Source organism: Miniopterus natalensis, chromosome 2, assembly GCF_054644295.1.
Source record: "Miniopterus natalensis isolate mMinNat1 chromosome 2, mMinNat1.hap1, whole genome shotgun sequence".
Lineage (NCBI taxonomy): Eukaryota > Metazoa > Chordata > Mammalia > Chiroptera > Miniopteridae > Miniopterus > Miniopterus natalensis.
The window spans coordinates 138,271,135-138,294,885 of NC_142082.1; the positions used below are offsets into that span (position 1 = coordinate 138,271,135).

Consider the following 23,751-nt stretch of genomic DNA (forward strand, 5'->3'; position numbering starts at 1 on the left):
GGATTCCTGCTTTCTGCCCAGTCTGCATGAAAAATTCAGAGACACTTGAATAGAGTATAGTGAAACCAAAATGAGCTTTCAGCATTGGCTATAAATACCAAGCAAACTGACTTGACTATCTTGAAGTAATCATCTTGTCTATGTGTAATATTTTTATTGTGGATATAAGCAGTAACTGTATTTTCATCCTGACCTTATCTTCCATCAGATAATTTCATCTTTGTTCCCAACAGTTTTAACTTAGTATACTATCCATGAGTAATGGAAGCTAGTAGTTAAATACTTTGTAATATTAAGAAGTTTTCCAAGGTTATTTTATTTTTCACCAATTAATTACAAAGATTCAATTGTTTTCAGTCTGCAGTCAGTGTCTCTAAGGCTTGGAAGCCCTTATGTCAATGAACAATTAAGAAATTCCCCCTGTAGTCCTGAATTATCTTATGTGATTTTACTTTTACTGTCTTTATTTAAAATATTATCTTCCTACTAATGTGGGGCTGGGATCAACTTTCACAAAAAATTTGTAGTGTCCCCAGTTAAACCTCAAGGTTTGTAGACACTATCAGAGAGAAGGAAATTGTTTTGGCTTAAATCTTTGCTTGAGGGCTGAAAGCTTCTCTAAATTAAGGGTTACTCTGGGTACAACCACAGTAGACGAATTTGGTGTGCTGCTAAGAACACTTCTATAGCTTAGTTTACTTCCTCTTCTCCTAAAGTCATCGGCACATAGGCACATTATCATTGTGATACTGAACTCAGGCCTTCACATTCTGTCAGATTTCAGTGTCCTAAAACAAACATGGTTTCTTTTTCAATCAATACAGTTTATCAATGAAACTCAATCTCAGTTTATTCTAGATGTTACAGATCAGGAATTGAGAAAGTAATTGACCCTACTCAAATGTGATTGATTCACTTTTGTTTCTTTTAATATGCCAATGAACCAGCATTTGTAATGAAGAGAGGGGTATCAAATGTGAAGATAAATTATGACTATGTCATTATATTTTACATGGGAGTATGATCATATTATTTGTGTGTGTGAATATATATGTGTATTTCTTTTGTTGTTGTTAAGTTATGATTGAGGAGAAAGCAGAAATTTATTTTCTTGATGTCTCTCAAACTATACTAAACTAATGCATAAATATCAACCTGCCATAATTTTGATCTATTCTAGTATAATATAATTTAAAAATGACATAACTAATTTTTGGTTCCATTACAAAATATCAAAATTGCTAACAGCTTTTGTTTGGTAAAGACATACAATGCATTTTCACATAGAAATTTATGACCATTTTTTAAAAAGGGCACTGAAAATAAAAACATTGTACTTACTTTTTTTGTTAGTCAATCATAACTTCAGGTTGTTGTTTAGCCACATTAGTTCATGAGGCTAAAATTAATTTGTGCATTTCTGTTCTCTATTGCTCATAATTTCACTCTATATTTATGTGAAGCTTGGAAATGCATAAATCTTTCTTTTATCAACAAAAATTATGCAATTTTTATCACAAAGGATTCTGGTCATTATAAACCTAAGGAGTATTTCCTCAGGCTGCCTATACCTGAAAATTAAAAGCTATTCTGAGAGTTGGGAACTATTAAGAACTCTCTTGGGTTTAAAGAGCTTGATATTCTGACTTCCTTGGGCAAAGGTTTGCACATTAATAAGGTTGGTGTTTGTTTTATTTAGCAATAAATCCCTTTTGTGATAATCTTGGCAAAAAGCTTAAAGCATGCACCTTTGAGGATAAGAATATTCTCAGAGGAAAGAAGATGAAACAACTTAGAGATTGGAGAATAGGCAACAAGAATGCGATAGTGCACTATTCTACATAATTTTGATTTATATTTATATCCTCCAAATCACTTTAAAGATCAAGGAGCTCCAATTTTCTCTTGTACTTACCTATTATATTATGAATAAATAAAATTATTTCAAAAATTAATCAGATAAAATGTATATGATATAATATAGTGATAACTAATGTTACCATTTTAGTACAGATCCTTTCAGATTATAAATCAACAAACTTATCTAAATATTATATGCATCAATTAAAAATACATGAGCAATAATAACTAGTATAATTGGCTGAATAAGTTACAAAGATGACTTTAAATAAAAAATATATTGGAATAAAGATCAGTTGTGGGTCATAAATCAGTCCCAGGAGGATGAATGTTGTTATTGTGTGGTTCCTCATCAAGGATTCCTGCTTTCTGCCAAGTCCACATGGAATATTCAGAAACACTTGAATAGAGTGTAGTGAAGCTGAAAATGAGCCTTTAGCACTGGCAAGCAAACTGACTTGACTCTCTTGAAGGGATCATCTTGTCTATGTGACATACAGACTAAAAACACAATACAAAAGATCAACGAAACCAAGAGCTGGTTCTGTATAAAAATAAACAAGATTGACGAACCTCTAGCCAGGCTCATTAAGAAATAAAAAGAGAGGACTCAAATAAATAAAATCAGAAATGAAAGAGGTAAAGTAACAACTGACTTCACAGAAATACAAAGGATTGTAAGAAAATACTATAAACAATTATATGCCAACAAATTGGACAACCTGGGTGAAATGGACAAATTCCTAGAAACATAAATCTTCCAAAACTCAGTCAGGAAGAATCAGAAAACCTGAATATACTGATAACAACTACTGAAATTGAAGAAGTAATAGAAAAAATCCCAGCAAGCAAAAGTCTTGGACCGAATGGCTTCACAGGTGAGTTTTACCAATCATTCAAAGAAGAGTTAAAATCTACCTTCTCAGGCTATTCCAAAAAATTCAAGAGGAAAGAAGATTTTCAAGCACTTTTTAAGAGGCCAACATTATCCTAATTCTAAAATCAGATAAAGACACTACACAGAAAGAAAATAATAGGCCAATATCCTTGATGAACATAGATGCTAAAATCCTCAACAAAATATTAGCAAACCGAATCCAGCAATATATTAAAAGATCACATACACTATGACCAAGTGGGATTTATTCTAGGGATGTAAGGTTGGTACAATATTCACAAATCAATAAATGTGATACATGACATAAACAAAATGAAGTATAAAAATCACATGATCATATCAATAAACACAGAAAAAGCATTTGAAAAAATCCAGCACCCATTTAAGGTAAAAACTCTCAGCAAAGTGGAAACAGAGAGATCATACCTCAACATAATAAAGGCCATATATGACAAACCGATAGGCAACATTATACTCAATGGACAAAAAGTAAAAGCTTTTTCCTTAATATCAGGAACAAAACAGAGATGTCTACTTTCACCACTCTTATTTAATATAGTACTGGAAGTCCTAGCCATAGCAATCAGACAAGAAGAAAAAATAAAAGACATCCTAATAGGAAAGGAAGAGTAAAATTGTCATTATTCACAGGTGACATGATATGGTACATAGAAAACCCTAAAGACCCTACCAAAAAACTACTAGATTTAATAAATGAATTTGGCAAAGTAGCAGCATACAAAATTAACATCAAGAAATTGACTGCATTTTTATACACCAATAATGAACTCTCAGAAAGAGAAACTAAAATAAAATCTCAGTTACCATTGCAACAAAAAATAAGGTACCTAGGAATAAAAAAAGGGGGGGATACAAACAAGTGGAAGCATATACCATGCTCATGGACAGTAAGGATTAACATCATTAAAATATCCATACTGCCCAAAGTAATCCATAGATTCAGTGCAATCCCTATTAAAATACCAATGGCATATTTCACAGATCTAGAACAAATATTCTAAAAATTTTTATGGACCCAAAAAAGGACCCTGAATAGCCTCAGCAAACTTGAGAAAGAAGAATAAAGTTGGAGGGATCACAATACTGGCTATCAAACTATACTACAAAGCCATTGTAATCAAAACAGCCTGCTACTGGCATAAGAACAGGCATAGAGATCAATGGAACAGAACAGAGACCCCAGAAATCAACCCACACCATTATGGCCAATTAATATTTGACAAAGGAGGCAAGAGCATACAATAGAGTAAAAACAGTCTTTTAAAAAATGGTGTTGGTTTGGGTGGTGGACACATAGAGCAATATACAGATCTTGTAACATAGAAACCCACACCTGAAACCTATATGTTCATATTAACCATTGTCACTTCAATAAATTTAATTTAAAAAATGGTGTTGGGAAAATGGGACATGCAAAAAAATGAAACTAGACCACCAACTTACACCATACACAAGAATAAACTCAAAATGGATAAAAGACTTAAATGTAAGTTGTGAAACCATAAAAATCCTGGAAGAAAACATAGGCAGTAAAATATCAGATGTCTCATGTATCAATATTTTTGCCAATACATCTCCTATGGCAATGGAAATAAAGGAGAAAAACAACAACAACAAATGGTACTACATCAACCTAAAAAGCTTCTGCATAGCAAAAGAAATCATTAACAAAACAAAAAGGGAGCCCACTGTATGGGAGAACATTTTTGCTAATGACACATCTGATAAGGGGTTAATATCCAAAATATATAAAGAACTCATACTACTTAACAACAGGAAGATAAACAATCCAATTAAAAAATGGGCAGAGGACCTGAATATACACTTCTCTAAAGAGGACATATAGATGGCCAATCAACATATGAAAAAATGCCCAAAGTTACTAATCATCAGGGGGATGCAAATTAAAACTATAATAAGGTATCGCTTCACACCCACCAGAATGACTACCATCAATAAATCAACAAACAAGTGTTGATGAGGATGTGGAGAAAAGGGAACCCTACCCTAGTACACCGCTGGTGGGAATGCAGAGTGGTGCAGCCATTGTGGAAAACAGTATGGAGTTTACTAAAAAAATTAAAAATGGAACTGCCTTATGACCCAACAATCTCACTTCTGGGTATATATCCTAAGAATCCCAAAACACCAATCAGAAAGAATATATGCACCCCTGTATTCATTGTAGCATTATTTACAACAGCTAAGATCTGGCAACAACCAAGTGTCCATCAGTAGATCAGTGGATAAAAAATTGTGGTTCATTTACACAATAGAATACTATGCAGATATAAAAAAGAGGGATTTCTTATCCTTTGCCACAGCATGGATGGACCTGGAGATTATTATGGTAAGTGAAATAAGCCAGTCAGAGAAAGACAAATATCATGTAAACTCATATGTGGAGTCTAATGAATGAAATAAACTGATGAACAAAATAGAACCAGAGGCATGGATGCATGGAACAGACTGACAGTTCTCAGAGGGGAGGGGGTTGGGGGGACTGGAAGAGACTAATTAAAGAATATATAGGCATATAGGCGTAGCCCATGGACACAGACAATAATGTGGGAAAGGCATGAGTAGGGTGGGGCATGGGTGGAGGGGGACAGGTTGGGGGATGGGACTCAACTGAATTACTGTCAATAAACACACACAAAAATACATATTGGAAACCTATTTATAGCTCAGTTTTAATTAAATTTAATTCCATTTTATTTTATTACCATATCAGATTTCAAAAACAAGCTCTTGCATAAATTTATAACTTGATATTTTTATTATTATTAAAAGAAATAAGGAATATAACTATTTTCATCAAATAAAACGATATATTCCTCTATTTTTATAATTTTTAAAGAAGATTCTGTATTATTGTTTTACTAAAAATATTTTTGTATTCTGGTTAAAATATTCTAGAAGAGAATTTGTTTTTCAGAAATACAATACCTGAAATGAGAAGCTTACTGGATGATATTAATACTCTTATAGATAAATGCAAAATAAAAGAACTTTTACATATAGCAATTATGTCTGATACACTGAAACAGAGAGGGAAAGATACTGAAAATATAAATAGATGTAAAGCCTGTAGGACAATATTAAGTGATCTAATGCATGTGTAATTGGAGTTGAGAACAAACAAAGACTACAGGGGCTGGAGGTGTGGGTGACAAAAATATTTGAAGAAATAAAAAAATGAATTAAACTGAACAAATTTGTTGATAATAAAAAGGTCAGTAATCATCAAGAAGGAGAAATAGAAAAGAAATTATACCAAGGACAGTAATAATAAAATTCCTATGAACAAGTGATAAAGAAAAACTCAAACAGCAGCTACAGGGATGGATATAAGAATGACCACAGATTCTGCTACAGAAATAATGCAAGCCAGGTGACAAGGGAAAATCAGCTTTAAAGATGAGATTCACTGAAAAGAGAGGAAAGCTCTAATTTAATCCAATTCTGAGTTAGATGTGGTGCTGACAAGAGAATACTCTAGCACGGGATTAGCCAATTTAGGGAACAGTAATAATAATATCTAATATCCAGTCTCTGTCCTCAACTGCTAACACTGACATATGTTTTGTTTATTTAGGGATCACTTCTTTTGAAAAATTATCTTGAACCACTTGCCTGGGTTAAGTGCCTCTCTTTTGTGCCCTCTTGGAACACTGGTTTTTACTATCTTAGTATTCAGCAGGGAGTAATACTTTGTTGGGATTTAGGACTATGATTTATTCAAATTAGATCACACATTTGGCAGAATGTGTAATTAAATCCTTATAATCCAGACTTATAATCAAATTCTCAAAAAAATTTTACCCTACAACATGTGACTTGCATGTTTAACCTACTGACCTCAAATACACTTCTTTCTCACTCAATGCAATTGGTACTCTCTTTAAAAATATTATTCACAAAAATTTTCCATGTCCCTGACTGAACATGGGAGCTATGGATACAGTTTTGCTCTGGTGGAGGAGTTATCACTAAACCTTTTGCTCTTATACTATGCAATGATCCAGTGATGTTGAAAGCACCTTCTGATGACCAAAGATATAGCTCCCTTCCTCTTTCCCTCTAATTTTATAGTTTTCTCTCTCTTTTTTTAATCTTTATTGTTGAAGGTATTAAAGGTGTCCCTTTCCCCCCCCCCAGTTGACCCCCTCCCCCTCTGTCCCACCCCCTCCCCAGGCCTTCACCCCGTCATTGTCTGTCTCCATGGGTCATGCATATATGCATAGAACTTCTTTGGTTAATCTCTTCCAACCCTCCACCCCCCTTCCCTCTGAAATATGATTGTCTGTTACATGCGTCAATGTCTCTGGATCTATTTAGTTCATCAGATTCTTTTGTTCATTAGCTTCTTGTTAAAGAAGACCCTTCAACATTTTCTGTAGTGCTGGTTTGGTGGTGACGAATTCCTTTAGCTTTTCCTTGTCTGAGAAGCTCTTTATCTCCCATTCAATTCTAAATGATAGCTTTGCTGGGTAGAGTAATCTTGGTTGTAGTTCCATGTTTTTCATCACTTTGACTATTTCTTGCCACTCCCTTCTGGCCTGCAAAGTTTCTGTTGAGAAATCAGCTGACAGTCATATGGGTGCTCCCTTGTAGGTAACTAACTGCTTTTCTCTTGCTGCTCTTAAGATTCTCTCTTTGTTTTTAACCTTTGGCATTTTAATTATGATGTGTCTTGCTGTGAGCCTCTTTGGGTTCCTCTTGTTTGGGACCCTCTGTGCTTCCTGGACTTCGAAGTCTATTTCTTTCCCCAGGTAGAGGAAGTTTTCTGTGATTCTTTTTTTTTTTTTTTTTTTCTCTTCTGGTTGGGTGTTTTTTGTTTCTTCATGTTCCAAATTGCTGATTTGATTCTCAGTGTCCTCTACTCTACTGTTGATTCCCTGTAAATTATTCTTCATTTTAGTTCGTGTAGCATAATTTTCTCAATTATTTTTGTCATACTCTTACTAATATCCTTGAGCATCCTTATAACCATTATTCTGAACTCTGTATCTGGTAGCTTGCTTGGATCTATTTCATTTAGTTCCTTTTCTAGACATTTTTCTTCTGTTCTTTCCTTTGTGACATGTTTCTTTGCCTCCCCATTTTGGCTGCTTCCTGGTGTTTGTTTCTATGTATTAGGTAGAGCTGCTATGTCTCCTGGAATTTGTAGAGTGGCTTTGTATTGTTGGTGTCCTATAGGGTTCAGTGGCTCAGCCTCCCCAGTCACCTGATCTGGGCCTTCTAGGTGCTCCCCTGTGTGGGCTGTGTGCACTGTCCTGTTGTAGCTGAGCCCTGGTTGCTGTTGGCGTCACTGGGAGGAACTGACCCCCAGACTAATCAGCTGTGAGGACCAGCTGCAACTATAGCCAGAGAGCTGCTGTGCTGGAGACACTCCTATGGAGCAGGATTTACTTCAGTGGAGGTTTGGCGTTCACCAAGTGTTCCCCTTGAGTGTGTCACTCATGGATGCCATAGGGTTGTAATTCAGTGTGGTCGAGTCTGATTACCAGGTGCACTGTCTCTGAGGCCTCCGGTGAGGTGCAAAGTCAGCCTTTGCCAGTGCCTTGCCCAGGGCCACCCAGCCTGAGCTACATAGCAAACCGTAGTTGGCTGCTACTTGTGCTGGGCTTGGAGGTGTCCAGGAGAGGCCAAGCTATGAGCCAGTGTAGGCTGCCGCTAGTGCCAGGCCTGGGGCCACTTACCAAGCTGTATGGGGCCTGCTGCTTCTTGTTTGAGAGATTCTAGGAAAGTCTTAAGCATGAGGCTCGAGAGGCCACTTGCATAAAAAAGCCCCTGGAAATGGCCTGGACGAGCCAGCAGGGGAGGGGCGGGGCCTCCGGGAATCACGGGGCGGGGCCAAAGGTGCGAGTCAGGTGCTGGGGATTCAAACTTGGCGCCTGCCTGCCGGCTGTGTGCGGGGAGGACTCCCCAAAGGAGCAATGGCCTCTGCCAGTCCTTCTGCCTGGGAGGAAGCCGCCCCTCCACCTCTCGCACCAATTCCAGGCAGGTTAGTTCCTCCCCGAGTGTCCCAGGTCCTTTCAGGCTGCTGCCCGGCGCTGGGCTCAGAGGGAGCGTCCGAGTGAGTCCGTGCCGGGCCCTTTAAGAGGAGCTGCTGGGGCTCCCGAAGCCTCCGAGACCCTCAGCCACAGTCCCCGCTGGTTTCACAGCCCGGAGTTGTAGGGACGTCTCTTCCTGGCCCTGGAGCCCTGGGCTGGGGGCCTGCTGTGGGGCTGGGACCCCTCGCTCCTCCGGGAAACCCCCACCGCCGAGATTCCCTCCCGGTTTAAACCGCAGCACCGGGTGTGGACCCGCGGCCTTATCTCTGCGATTCAGCCCCGATCCACCCCTGTCTCCGCCCCTCCTCCCGGTCTTGATGCTCCTTCGGTTCCCTGGTTGTGGGGCTTCTGTTCAGCCAGATCTCAGGAGGCTCTGAGGGATAGTGGTTCTGTACTTTAGTTGTAATTTTGATGTGGTTGCGGGAGGCGGCGGGTGCAGCTGTTACCCACGCCACCATCTTATTTCCTCTCGTAGTTTTCTCTTTTTAAAGAATGTCATATATCTTCTCAAAACATCTCATTGAGATAGTAAAGCAGAAGTCAAGGATTTGTAATACTATTTTCATTACTAGCTGTTTCCTATTTGACCCTAACATATAACTAATCACTTACCCTTGAATACTCAAAATATTTTGTATCTGCAAATGGTATGTAAAGGGCTGTAATTTTCCTCCATCGCTTAACTAAAAGCATTCAGTGGAGGCCTTGTAGTTTCCCTTAGTTCTTTTTATTTTTACCCTACTAAAGTGAAGGCAGGAATCAGTTCCCACTTGGTGCCCAGCTTCCACTGTTCAGCCTCTAGTGCAGGGGTGGGGAATGTAAGGCCCGAGGGCCATATAGGCCCGTGAAATCATTTGGTCTGGCCCTGCCAAGGCAACTGCAGGAGGAACTAGAAATTCAATAAATCTAGGAGCTTTTTTCATAGCTAATTTTTAAGTTGATAATTTGTATGGTCCGCATATGATGTTATAAATATCCAAATGGCACTTGGCAGAAAAAAGGTTTCCCACCCCTGCTCTAGCGTTTAACATCATGTTAAGGAAATGGAACTAAGTTAATTCCTGAGAGGCAGTATTTTAAGACTACAGAGAAACCAACTACAACAGTTGATACTGAGTTATAGAAATGAAATGTATCTGAAGCCTGGTTACCTCTTCTCAGCTCATCTTTTCTTAACTCATACTTACTTTTCCTCTATGGGCACACTGTTTACAGAACAGCTTTCTTTGTTGTAAAAATATTTTGTCTTTGAGTCACTTTTATTCTACATATCTATGAGCATTATCCTGCCTAGATACAGAGACCAACTTTGACAGACTAATTGCTAGCAAAGTGTAAGGGCTCCATGTCTATCTATCTTGCAGAGATGATTCATGTTAAATTTACAAGTGAGTAGGGTAATAAAGTATTGGAACATTAACAAATATGTCATTATATTGAGGAAAGTGTATGTCTATGTTTGTGTACACACACATATATACTCACATCTATAATATATGTGTTTCTCTCTTTATATATATTTGTCAGGTGTGAGTAAAATATTTTTCTATTTTTTTCTTTATTGTTGAAAGTATTACAGGTGTCCCCCTTTCCCTCCCATTGATCCTCTCCACCCATCATCCACATCTGCCCCCCCAGGCCTTCTCCACACTATTGTCTATGTCCATAGGTCATGTATATATATGCATCTAAGTACTTTGATTAATCTTTCTCCCCCCACTCCTCTCTCCCACTTGCCTCTGAAATTCATCTGACTGCTCCATGGTTCTATGTCTCTGGATCTATCTTGTTCATCAGTTTATTTTGTTCATTAGATTACACATCTGAGTGAGACCATGTGGTACTTGCTTGTCTTTCTCTGGCTGCCTTATTTCACTTAGCATAATCCACTCCAGATCCATCCATGCTGTCCCAACGGGCAAGAGATCCCTTTTTATAGCTGCATAGTATTCCATGCTATAAATGTACCACAGCTTTTTTATTCACTTATTTACTGATGGGCACTTGGGCTGTTTCCAGATCTTAGCTATTGTAAATTGTGCTGCTATGAACATGTGGGTGCATAAGTTCTTTCTAACTGATGTTTCATTTCTTAGGATATATTTCTAGAAGTGGGATCACTGTGTCAAATGGCAATTTCATTTTTCATTTTTTGAGGAAACTCCATACTGTTTTTCATAGTGGCTGCACCACTCTGCATTTCCACCAGCAGTGTGCTAGGGTTTCCTTTTCTCCACATCCTCACCAGCACCTGTCATTTGATGACTTGTTGTTGGCAGCCATTCTGACAGGTGTGAGGTACTATCTCATTGTTGTTTTAATTTGCATCTCTCTGATGATTAGTGAGTTAGAGCATTTTAAAAAATATGTCTCTTGGCCATCTGTATTTCCATTTTGGAGAAGTGTCTATTTAGGTCCTTTGCCCATTTTAAAAATTGGATTGTTTGTCTTTTTGTTAAGTTTTATGAGTTCCTTATATATTTTGGAGATTAACCCTTTATCAGATGTGTCATTGGCAAATATGTTCTCCCATACAATAGGCTACCTTTTGGTTTTGTTGATGGTTCCTTTCCCTGTGCAGAAGCCTTTTATTTGGATGTAGTCCCACTTATTTATTCTCTCCTTTGTTTCCTTGCTCTAGGAGATGTATCAGCAAACGTTGCTATGAGAGATGTCTGAGATGTTGCTGCCTACATTTTCTTCAGGATTTTTATGGTTTCATGACTTACATTTAAGTCTTTTATCCATTTTTAGTTTATTCTAATGTATGGTGTGAGTTGGTGGTCTAGCTTCATTTTTTTTGCATGTACCTGTCCAATTTTCCCAGCACCATTTGTTGAAGAGACTATCTTTACTCTGTTGTATACTCTGGCCTCCTTTGTCAAATATTAATTGAGCATAAAGTCTTGGTTTGATTACTGGGTTCTCTGTTCCATACCTCTGATCTATATGTCTATTCTTGTGCCAGTACCAGGCTGCTTTGATTACAGTGGCTTTGTAGTATAACTTGATATCTGGTATTGTGATTCCCTCCAACTTTGTTCTTTTTTTTCAAGATTGCTGTGGCTATTTGGGGTCTTTTTTGGTCCCATATAAATTTTTGGAGTGTTTGTTCTAGATCTGTGAAGTATGCCTTTGGTATTTTAACAGGGATTGCATTGAATTTATAGATTGCTTTGGGTATTATGGACATTTTTATGATGTTAATTCTACCAATCCATGAACACAGTATATTCTTCCACTTGTTTATATCTTCCTCTATTTCTTTTTTCAACATCCTGTAGTTTTCTGAATATAGATCTTTTACCTCCTTGGTTAGGTTTATTCCTAAGTATCTTAATTTTTTTGTTGCAGTGGTAAATGGGGTTGCTTTTTTAGTTTCCCTTTCTGTGAGTACACTATTGGTGTATAAGAATGCCGTCAACTTCTGGGTGTTAATTTTGTATATGGCTACATTGCCGAATTCATTTATTAAATCTAATAGTTTTTTGGTGGAGTCTTCAGGGTTTTCTATGTACAATATCATGTCATCTGCAAATAATGACAGTTTTACCATCTGTTTTCCAATTTGAATGGCTTTTATTGTTTCTTCTTATCTGATTGCTGTGGCAAGGACGTCCAGTACTATGTTGAATATATGTGGTGAAAGTGAACATCCCTGTCTTGTTTCTGTTCTTAGGGGAACTGCTTTAGTTTTTGCCCACTTAGTATGATGTTGGCTGTAGGTTTGTCATATATGTTGAGCTGTGATCCCTCTATTTCCACTTTGCTGAGAGTTTTTGTCAAAAATGGGTGTTGGATTTTGTAGAATGCTTTTCTGCATTTATTGATACAATCATGTGATTTTTTGTCTTTCAATTTGTTATGAGACCAACTTTGACAAACTAATGGATAGCAAAGTGTAAGAGCTTGATGTCTATTTTGCAAAGATGATTCTTGTTAAATTTACAAGTGAGTAGGGTAAGAAACTATTGGAATGTTAACAAATACATCATTATAGTGAGGAAAGTGTATGTCTATGTTTGTGTACATACACATATATACCCACACCTCTAATATATGTATTTCTCTCTTTATATATATTTGTCAGGTGTGAGTAACATTTTGACAAAGGTTGCTTATAGATGTTCAAAAAATCATGCTACACTGAGATAACTTTAATTTTACTAATGTATAAGCAGGCATCTATTAATTTTAACATATATTTCGTTACTTAAAAATTACTTGCTTCGATTATAATGAATTTTTAAACAAAATATCACATCACCATAGTTTTCAGAAGCAAGCATCATTCTATAATTATATGTTGATAATAAACAGCAAAGATAAAATACTCTTCCGACAATCATAGCCTCAGATAGTAGTTTAATCTCGAAATTCCTCAAGGTGACAAAAGCTGACCAGAAATGTATTAGTCGAGATAGGCAGGTGCGCTGCCAATCATTTATTTTTTTTGGAACCCTTACAATCATAGGCAAGATTTCTCTGAGATTTCTATTTCTAAAATTTTAGAGATTTTATCAACAAGATCTTGATCACACTTTAAATCTAAGCAATATTTCCTTGTACTTTCAAACTAAACAAACAAACAAATGAACAATCCAATTAAAAAATGGGCAGACGACCTGAACAGACACTTCTCCCAAGAAGACATACAAATGGCCAACAGGTATATAAAAATATGCTCAACTTTACTAGCTATTAGAGAAATGCAAATCCAAACTACAATGCAATAACACCTCACACCTGTTAGAGTGGCTATTATCAACAAGACAAGCAATAACAAGGGTTGGAGAGGTTGTGGAGAAAAAGGAGCCTTTATTCACTGCCAGTGGCAATGTAAACTGGTACAGCCACTATGGAAAAACAGTATGGCATTTTCTAAAAAAATTAAGACTAAAGTTATTGCATGACTCAGCAATCCCTCTTCTGGGTATCTACCCCCAAAACTTGAAAACATTTATTCACAAAGATATATGCACCACTATGTTTATTGCCGCATTAGTCACAGTGGCCAAGACATAGAAACAACCGAAGCAGCCTTCCATAGATGATTGGATAAAGAAAATGTGGTACAGCCCGGCCGGGCGTGGCTCAGCTGTTGAGCGTCGACCTGGGATCCAGGCGATCGGGGTTCGATTCCTGGTCAGGGCACACGCCCGGTTGTGGGCTCAATCAATGACTCTCTCATCATTGATGTTTCTATCTCTCTCTCCCTCTCCTTTCCTCTCTCTGAAATCAATAAAGATATATTTAAAAAAAAAGAAAAAAGAAAAAAAAAAGATGTGGTACATATATACAATGGAATACTACTCAGCCGTAAGAAAAGATGAAATACAGCCATTTGCAACAACATGGATGGACCTTGAGAATAACATGCTAAGCAAAATAAGTCAGACAGATAAAGTCAAGTACCATAAGATTTCACTCATATGTGGGATATAAAACTGAAAGCAACAAATGAACAAATATGACAAACAAATAAACAAAAACTTGTAGACACAGACAACAGTTTGGCGGTTACTGGAGGGAAGGAGGTGGGGGAGTAATAAAGGGACAAATATATGGTGGTGGAAGATGATTTGGCTTTGGGTGGTGAGCACACACTGCAATATTAGGTCACGTATTACAAAAATGTACACTTGAAGCCTATACAGTCTTATTAATCACTGTCACCCCAATAAATTTAACTAAAGAAAAAGAAAAAAGCTATATTGTGTAGGACCTCTTTCTGGTTTTCAGAGAACTTGAAGATATGATTCCTTTGGCACACTAGCACATTTAAAAAAGTGTACCCAATCTATAACTACATAAATAAACACTCATGTCCTTGGTGACTCTGACTCAAAGTCACTAAGAAATCTAGTGTGCAATTAACTTTGGGGGAAAGAAATGCTCCTAAAAGCAGCAGTGGGGACTGTGTTCTCAGAGACAGAAGTAGACATGAGAATCAGAAACGGGGGGGGGGGGGGAATACACATCCTCATAGATCCTTTTAAATTAATAGGGAACAAGTTTCCTTATTTATTAATTTTTATGAATACTTCATTTTAATTGTAAAAAATAAATCTGATAATGAAGAAAATCATGTAAAATCCCATGTAGTAGAGAGATAGCTATTGCTGATATTTTCAATATGCACATCCACACATTTTGTAAATCCATGTGCATATTTATTAAGCACATTTAAAATATGGGAGCAATTTATAAAAGTAAAACATAAAGTTCTATATTTTAGACTTATAAACACAGGGAACTAAATATCACTTTAATAATTAAGATAATTTTAGCATAAAAATTCCTGTTTATAAGTCTTAATTTGTGATTGCTTTATTACTTTTTAAAACAATATTTTTGCATATTTTTAAAACTCTTTATAAAATGGCCACAAGGTATTTATTTGAAGTTATGTATTTGACAGACCTCCAGAAAAACACTCCTTTACAGAATAATATGAAAAAATATTATTTATTAGAATGCCACCAAAGAGTTAATGGTGAAATATAAATTGTTGGGGGTGTGAGAAAGCTACTTTAGCTCCATGTACACATCTCTAGATTTATTAAATTCATCCTAGCCTGTAAGAATTAAAATGCAGTGGGTATTGTGATATAAAATGGCAAATTTTTGTTTATGGGGGTAAATTTACTCCCTCAGTTAAGCTTATGGAATCTGAAAGAGACTGACTGAGAGGCCCACATTTTCTGCACAAACCTTTGTGGGGTGTCCTGAATACACTTCTTCTGATAAAATTACATACGTTACTACTACCAGTGTACATAAAGGGTCAAGAAAAACAAAATATTACATAGCCATGTTTTTCTCATAATGTTCTCAATGAAATAGATTCATTGAAAAATGGAAACGGTAATTTAAACCCTGGTTATTTTAAACAAGTGGTTGAAAAATATTAAATAGCTAAAGTTTTATTTAGCTAATTCCTTCCTCACAATGAATATGAGAGGAAGTAACAGAGGAACTTCACTGGAAAGGTTTATAAGACCAGGAGACTTAAAGAGGGGTGGGTAGTATTACAGCTTTGTGTATATTATTTTTAATACTATTTTTCCTCATATGATTGTCCTGGGCCAGATTTGAATTCATGGCTGTCTGAGGAGGAGTAGGCCAATAGTCAAGGCATAGTGTCTACACCATTACATTTAACAGCAAGTATTCGTAACAATACTTGAGGGTGGGTCATAATTGTACCCCTGTAGCCAAATTAGAGCTAACTCTGAATATAGCTCCCTTAGTAAGTGGCAGGGAGAGTTCTGTGATACTTTACCTGTCAAATCTGATGACAACTGACTGGAGGTGGAGCAGAGGAGAAGATTTATCAAACTTGCTGTGACAGCCTGTCCTTTGGGTGAAGACTATATCTGAGATGGCAGATCAAGCTCATTCATTATCAACATGAAGCTTACAAAGTCACTGAAACTGGACATCTGGCCAGTAGGTGGGGAAAAGGGGTGGTGGATTACATACGGAATATTTGTATAAGCAGATCTAGAAACTGTGCACGTCACTTCCACACCCATTCTGTTAGCTATAGCATAAGCTATAGTCACACCTTATGCTGTAGCAATATGGCAGAAAAATGTAGTCTACTGTGTTTCCAGGGATAGCAACCAAAATGTTTCACAAAAATAGCAATTTCTGCCAGATAGTATGAGTAAACACCTTAGAATTTAGTTTCAATGGAGAGTTAAAAATTGAACAGTCAGGGTTCACAGTAAGCAAGTCTAAAAACAAAGTGATAGGTCGGTATGGCCGGAGAATGAATCATGTAGAGACAAGTAGTGTTAGAAGCTTCAGTCTTTCTGCCCTGTTCATCCTTCCTCTTAATTGGATTCACTGAGTCCTTCTTCCTTTACACCTTTGAGAGGAGTGCAACTTTTTTAATTGAGTCACGGAAAGCTTGCTTCACTTGCTTGTTTCTCAGTGTGTAAATAAAGGGATTTAGCATCGGTGAAATGGAAGTAATAAGGAGTGAGATCCCTTTATTCATAGCCACCTCATCCTTGGCTGAAGGTTTGACATAAATGAAGATGCAGCTGCCATAAGTAATGGAAACCACAATCATGTGGGAAGAACACGTGGAAAAGGCTTTTTTCCTTTTCTGGGCAGAGGGAAACCTTAGAATAGTCCTGATGATAAAAATGTAGGAAAGAGCCACACACATGAGGGTGATGATGAATGTCAACACGGCACATGGTATAATCATCTGTTCTATCAACCATGTGTCTGAGCAAGAGATCTTCAGCATAGGAGATGCATCGCAGCAAAAATGATCAATGACATTCGAATCACAGAATTCCAGGCCCAAGCCCAGACTGATGGGTGGGAGAATGACGATCAGCGCTGCTACCCAGCAGAAGATGATGAAGCTCTTGCAGACCCTGCTGTTCATGATGGTGGCGTAGTGCAGGGGTTTGCAGATGGCCACGTAGCGGTCATAGGACATAACCGCCAGCAGAAAAAATTCTGTTACTGCGAAGAGATCTATAAACAAGAGTTGACTAACACAAGCGTTATAGGTAATGGACTTGTCCCCAGATAATATGCTATATAAGAATCTGGGAACACAAGCAGTTGTGAAAGAAATTTCTAAGAAGGAGAAATTTTGAAGGAAAAGATACATAGGTGTTTTAAGGTGGGAATCCATCAGAGTGAGGGCGATGATGGTTAGGTTTCCAGATATACTCAACATGTAGGAAAGAAATAGAAAGATAAAAAGCAGAGTTTTCAGTGGAGTGTCATCGGTCAGTCCCAGCAAGATGAAGGTCGTTAGTGCAGTTTGATTTTTCATCCTTGATTATTGCCTTTCCCCCATTCTGCTTGAAACAATAAGGAAGACTGGGCATCTTCTAACCTCAAGAGTAGTAAATATGAGCGTGAGCCCTATACGATTGGTCAGTGGGGAAGCAAGCACATAACACATGCCAATGTTTGATCACCTCTTTGCGTCACACGAACTGTTCATATTTATATCACTTATTCACACTCTTGTTTCTAATTACAATTGAGTTGTAATTGGTGTCAGCTCAACATATTACCTTAAACACATCATTGAAAAAATAAGTCCTAAAAGTTGCTTTTGGATCTACTATTTTTTCTTCCCTCTACTTCCTAACTCCAGACATGGTTCTAGCAGAAAAGTCCCTTAAAAAAACTAACAATAGTCTTTGTTAAGAAAATCCTTGCATTAAAGTTTACACGTGTATTAGCTATTAAACTGACAATGAGTACTTATCACATAGTTTATTCTCTTTCAGCTTATCCGGTCCAGCTTGTCTGAGGTGTGTTTAAAACATTTTTACTGGATACATGTTCTTAAAGATTCGTTTAAATGTATTACAGTCCAAACTTTTTGAGGTTTCCTCACAGAAAATTTATTTCAAATATATGTATTTTATATAATTAATATTATCCTTGGGCATATTTTACTTTTACTGTTGGAATATTTCTGTCATACATTTTTATGCTTTTTAGGATACCCTAGTGCTACAAAAAAATTTTTCCTCAGCTTACAAGCAAAAATCTGGAATTGTATACTCTGGTTAATTAATTTCCTTTTAAATTGCTTTGACAGTAAAAACCCTAATGCTCTTTAACTAGCTGCTATAGTTTCATAATCTCTAGATCTTGAGAGCTCTTTTCCATCAAAGGGTTCTAGTTAAGACCAAATTTTTGATATTAAATTTTTTTCTTATTTATGTTTTCCTATTATCTCTTTTAAAACACATTGACAATGACATATTTCCATTCCTTGTATGTATTGTATATATTTAATTCAAAATTTATGATAGATAAGTAAGGGAACATTTGGAGTATGTTTATAGAGCTGAAGAGCAGTATGCTGACTTTATAAAGTTTTTGGTCACTCTTGTTTCAGCTCAAAAAACACTCTACCACCCATTATAAATGACATTTAGCAATATCAGGTTTAACAACGTTTAGCAATTTCTCAAATATACTTTCACATTCTCACTTAAATTTCATCTACTTGATAATTGTCTTCTCTGTCTTATTAACCACTTATACATCAACAAATGTGGTTTTGGCATCATTTAAACTACTCTAGCCAAGGTCATCACTATCCTCCCTCTTGTTTCAATCATTAAACAAAATTCAGACTTCATTTAACTCAAGTTCTCTTTTGCATATAAACTCTGAACGTATGGAAGTCTTTACAGCTTAATTTCTACCATCTCACATTATCCTGAATTTCTTCCTATCACTGTCTATTTTTTCCATTCTCCTTCATAGCTCCTTTTCCTTTTCTAATCCCTAGAGTTGTTGGTGCACCTGAAATCTCTTTTCTAGGCAGTAGCCTCTTTCACTCTGTTCTCTCTTTAGGAGGTTCTATTAAATAAGGTGACTTCAAATAGGCTGATGATTCCTAAATTTATATCTGCAGGGAAATTACATGTTGTATTCTGAATTCAACATTCACCTTATTCTTGGACATCTAGATGAAACTTAGAGGGTTTGAATTTACGCATTTCTTTTTTCTGAGTCCTTGAGCAACTTGATTAATTTATTTTGTGTGTGTGTGGGGGGCAAAATTGAGATAAAATAATATGTACATCTTAGGGTTATACTGAAACATTTAGATAATATAGATTAAATGTCTATAGCTGCATCTGGAATGAGGTGATCGTTCATCACTATTCATTGTATTGGGCATTCCTATTTTGTTGTCTTATGATTTCCTACTTGAGAAGTGCACATCTCAAGATTTTTAATGTGGCATTCATGCTTATATTTCCTTCCTTGTCGATACTAAGTTCTTATATAAAACCATTCTTTATTGTTCTCTTTTCTTTACTCCCCTTTTCAGTTTATCACCAGGTCTTGCCATTTCTGCTGTCTTTTTAATTTGTTCCTTATATTCTCTCACTCACAACATTACGTTTACTTTTGGTGTCTTTATCTCAAAGCTGAAATATTGCAAAAGCATGCCAACTATGATTAACTATGATCTTTGCTTTTCCCATTCAGTCTTTTAAACTCAATGCAATCAGAATCATTTTTCTAAAGCCCAGATGTGGTTAATTCTTCCCTATGTGTTGTGGAAAATATTTTTGAGCTGTATTAACTGACATTCATCCCATACTATGTATTTCCTTGAAACTCTTGATCTATCTCTCAGTTAAATGGAATTTAATTCATTTTGGCTTTAGGTAAGAATTGAGAAGAGGAGAAAAATAAATACATTCATGGGTTTTGAGTTTCAAATACGTCAAGCATTTAGATTAATGAAATATTTTCAGACAATAAATTTGGAGTAATAAGAACAAAGTTTCTCATCCTTAGAGAATTTATAAAATTTCTTTATCAGGAGATAAGTTAGAGGATAGGTTAGAGGATTTAGTGGTTCTGAATAAGATCTCTATGTTTGGGAACCGTTGCTACCTTCCACTGATATGGAGCCAGAATAGCAGACAGGTAGAAACATAAGATAGATTTCTGCAGTTTCCTCTCCTTGTAGAGATCTAAGGAGAACAATAATAAATAAGTTGCTCCTTGGACATAGGCCAAACAAGCCTTAGAAAGTCACATAGTTTTCCCATTCTAAAGAATTGGTATGGCCCGGCCAGGCGTGGCTCAGCGGTTGAGCATTCACCTAGGATCCAGGAGATTGGGGTTCGATTCCCGGTCAGGGCACATGCCCGGGTTGCGGGCTGCAGCCGATGAATGACTCTCTCATCATTGATGTTTCTATCTCTCTCTCCCTCTCCCTTCCTCTCTCTGAAATCAATAAAGATATATTAAAAAAAAAAAGAAGAAGAATTGGTATAGAATTAGCAGAAGGGTATGCTCAGGCCTAGTGTGACATGAAACTAAAGAAAACCCATAGGTACTTGACAAATTTTCTTGTACTGCAATTTGCCACAGGACTAGAAGTGTCTTATACCTTATACAGAGAACTACTAGACCTTAAGAGTAATATGGGCAAGGGAAACAAAAGATCCACAGCAGTGATGCACAGGAATAGATGTTTGAGGACCAGAAGAGATGATGACATCTTTACTTCTTTTTTCAAAAAAATGTTTTTATTGATTTCAGAGAGAGGAAGGGAGAGGGAGAGAGAGATAGAAACATCAATGATGAGAGAGAATCATCGATTGGCTGCCTCCTGCACACCCCCGACTGGGAATTGAGCCTGAAACCCAGGTATGTGCCCTGACCGGGAATTTAACTTTGATTTCTTTGTTCGTGGGCCCACGCTCAACCACTGAGCCACGTTGGCAGGGCACATCTTTACTTCTTAACACACTGGAACAATGTAAATGTTCCAGAATTAAGATGAACCTGGGTAGTGGGAGGCAGCACAAATATATGGACATGATTCGCTAGAATGAGGTGGTGGAGTTGGGTAGAGAGGGAAGGCACTGATATAAATAAATAAGTAAGTAAATAAATAAATAAAATTTTTTTCAGAGTGTAAATGGAGTTTTATAAATTAAACATTAATTTTAATTGTTTCCATCACTCTTATTTTGCTCTCATTATAAAATTTAACCTTCTTAGTTCACACATGGAGATCTTTCTAGTATTGCCAGTATCAGTTTAAACAATTTACCTCATTTCTTTTTCTGTCCTACCAGGGTGCTTTCACTGGCTGCTCGCAGGAGAGAGCCTGCCATGGTGATTAAGGGGCAGGCTACAGGGTCAGGCTGCTGGCATCATCCCCATTCGATTTGCTTCACTAGACTTATCTACTAGCAGTTCCCATTAAAAGCGATGCTTAAAATTACCTGCAGAAATTCTCATATGCTTGTCTTTTTGTCCTTAATGATCTCTACACTTGCAGTCTCTAACCTCCCTACCCCCCCCTTTCTTTGAGAGAAGAGAGAGAGAGAGAAACATTGATGTGATCGAGACACATCTATTGGTTGCTTCCTGCATGTGACTCCACCGGGCCGGGGATGAAGCCTGCAACCAAGATACTTGCCCTTGGCCAGAATCCAGTCTGGGACCCTTCAGTCCACAGGCCGAAGTTCTAACCACTGAGCAAAACCTGCTAGAGCTCCCTATCCCTTTTTAAAGTTTTGGTTTAGGTATGAATTCCTCCAGGAGTCTATCTATAACTTTTTAAGATAGAGGTAGCTTTTCCTCTTACTATTCCCATTGTAGCCTCTGATTATTTCTATTATTGCTCTTGTGACTACATTGTCAAGCAGTGTTGACAAATTTTATTTTGACATTATTATGTCCAAAACAGCAAGCTTATCTCCAGGGGTGTAGTGTGTTCCTTAAACATTTGTGGAAATAAAGAATGACTATCACATTTACCTTATTTCTTTAAAATGTGTTTTAAAGGTATTTGCTTTGAAATGATTCAGCGGGTCTTTAAAATGACCTTTAGAGAATGTTTATTTAAATTTTTATTTAAGCTGATTGGTAAAAATGGACTGGTTTTTAAAAGACTGCCTTTAATATTACGTAGGCACTACTGACTATTGCTTTCATGTGGACTGATGCCTAGTGAGAGAAAGCATACTCCCTGTGTTTTTTACACAGTCTCTGGAATAGGCTGGGGTGTTCTCATTTCCCTTTTGGGTTCAGTTACCTCCATAATATTTAGTCCATGGAATTACTGTGACTGTTGATTGCGATACTTCACGCGGAGTGCCTGACAGAGAGTAAGTTAAAGCCGTTGCCGCTCCTTTCTCTCCTTTCTCCTCCTCTCCCCTCTCTCTAACTTGCTGTGATACTCATGCTAAGGCATGAGGGCACTAATCAGCGACCACTACAGCTACTGTATTTTCTTTCCTGCATTCTTAATAAAGCTTGTGAATTTTGGTACCTCTGATAACCTGTCCAGTGTCCTCTGAAAACACACTAAGGGCAGAGTTCAGAGACTGCAATTTTGGACGTGAGGCAATAGGTACTTCATATTTCCTTCTCAACCATCATTAAGTAATTAATTACATGGGCAGCAATTTCCTTTTGTAAATAAAGCCTATGTCTTTTGTTTTCTCTCCATTCTAAGTAAGAAAATAATTTCCCATGAAAAATTTAATTAGGTTGGTATATGAATGGTTTCACTTATTTCTAGCAATCTCTACCCCACAAGAAAGCTACAGGTGTGTTTTCCTAAGGCCTGGTGAATCGAGGCATGTTGTTTCTATCAAGACAGTAACAAATAACAGCATTAGACTACTCTAGACAGATAACTACCTATGGGTTATAGGCATCCCTGCAGAAAAGGAGCACTAATCTAGGCTCAGCAGGAGAAATAATTAGCTGATAATCAGGTACTTTTTTTAGATAGAGTCACTTAGGAATTGACCCTTTTGAACCAAACTGAGAAAATTCTTAAACCCTAAATATTTCACTGTGGCATTTTATCTCAGAGCATTGTTCCAGGTTCCCAAACTCTCCTCCCTTTCCAATCACTAATATTTACCTTCTGTGATACTGAAATGCAAGTGAATGTTCTGGTAAACCACTTTCATTCAAGTGAATTTTCTATTTAGTATATTTAAAAAAATATTTGCAATTATAATGAGCTCATTTGTCACTAATAATGACATTGCTGATAATCTGGAATTCTAATGGAGGATATTATAGTTACATCTTTATATATATATATATATACACACACGTTCTTGGTAATAGTGACATTGTAGGGCAGGCCACTTCTGTTTGTCCCTCCTGTTCCTATGAATATTCATGAGTTCATTCAGAACATATTTATTGAGAACCTAGGATATGACAGGTAGTGCTATAGAAATTGAGGATAAAAAGAGTGAACGGGTCCTGCCCATCTCTAGCGATGCATGTAATAAATATTTCAAATGAGCCCAATCCCTTTAGATTTCATTTTTATAATACAAATAATAGAAATAACTATTTTCTTTTTCAGAGATGCCCAATATTGCCATCTCTGATTTTTAAATA

At 36.9% G+C, this 23,751-nt stretch overlaps 1 protein-coding gene across 1 annotated transcript; it reads right to left on the reverse strand.

Annotated features, from left to right (window-relative positions):
* Positions 1-16,708: 16,708 nt before the first annotated feature.
* Positions 16,709-17,647, reverse strand: LOC107538194 (olfactory receptor 6C2-like). Its single transcript, XM_016214357.2, has one exon. The coding sequence runs from the start codon at positions 17,645-17,647 to the stop codon at positions 16,709-16,711; it is 939 nt and encodes a 312-aa protein (XP_016069843.2).
* Positions 17,648-23,751: the final 6,104 nt, after the last annotated feature.

What these genes read in the sequence shown, in the direction of transcription:
- LOC107538194 (XM_016214357.2), bottom strand. Translation starts at nt 17,647, where the DNA reads ATGAAAAATCAAACTGCACTAACGACCTTCATCTTGCTGGGACTGACC.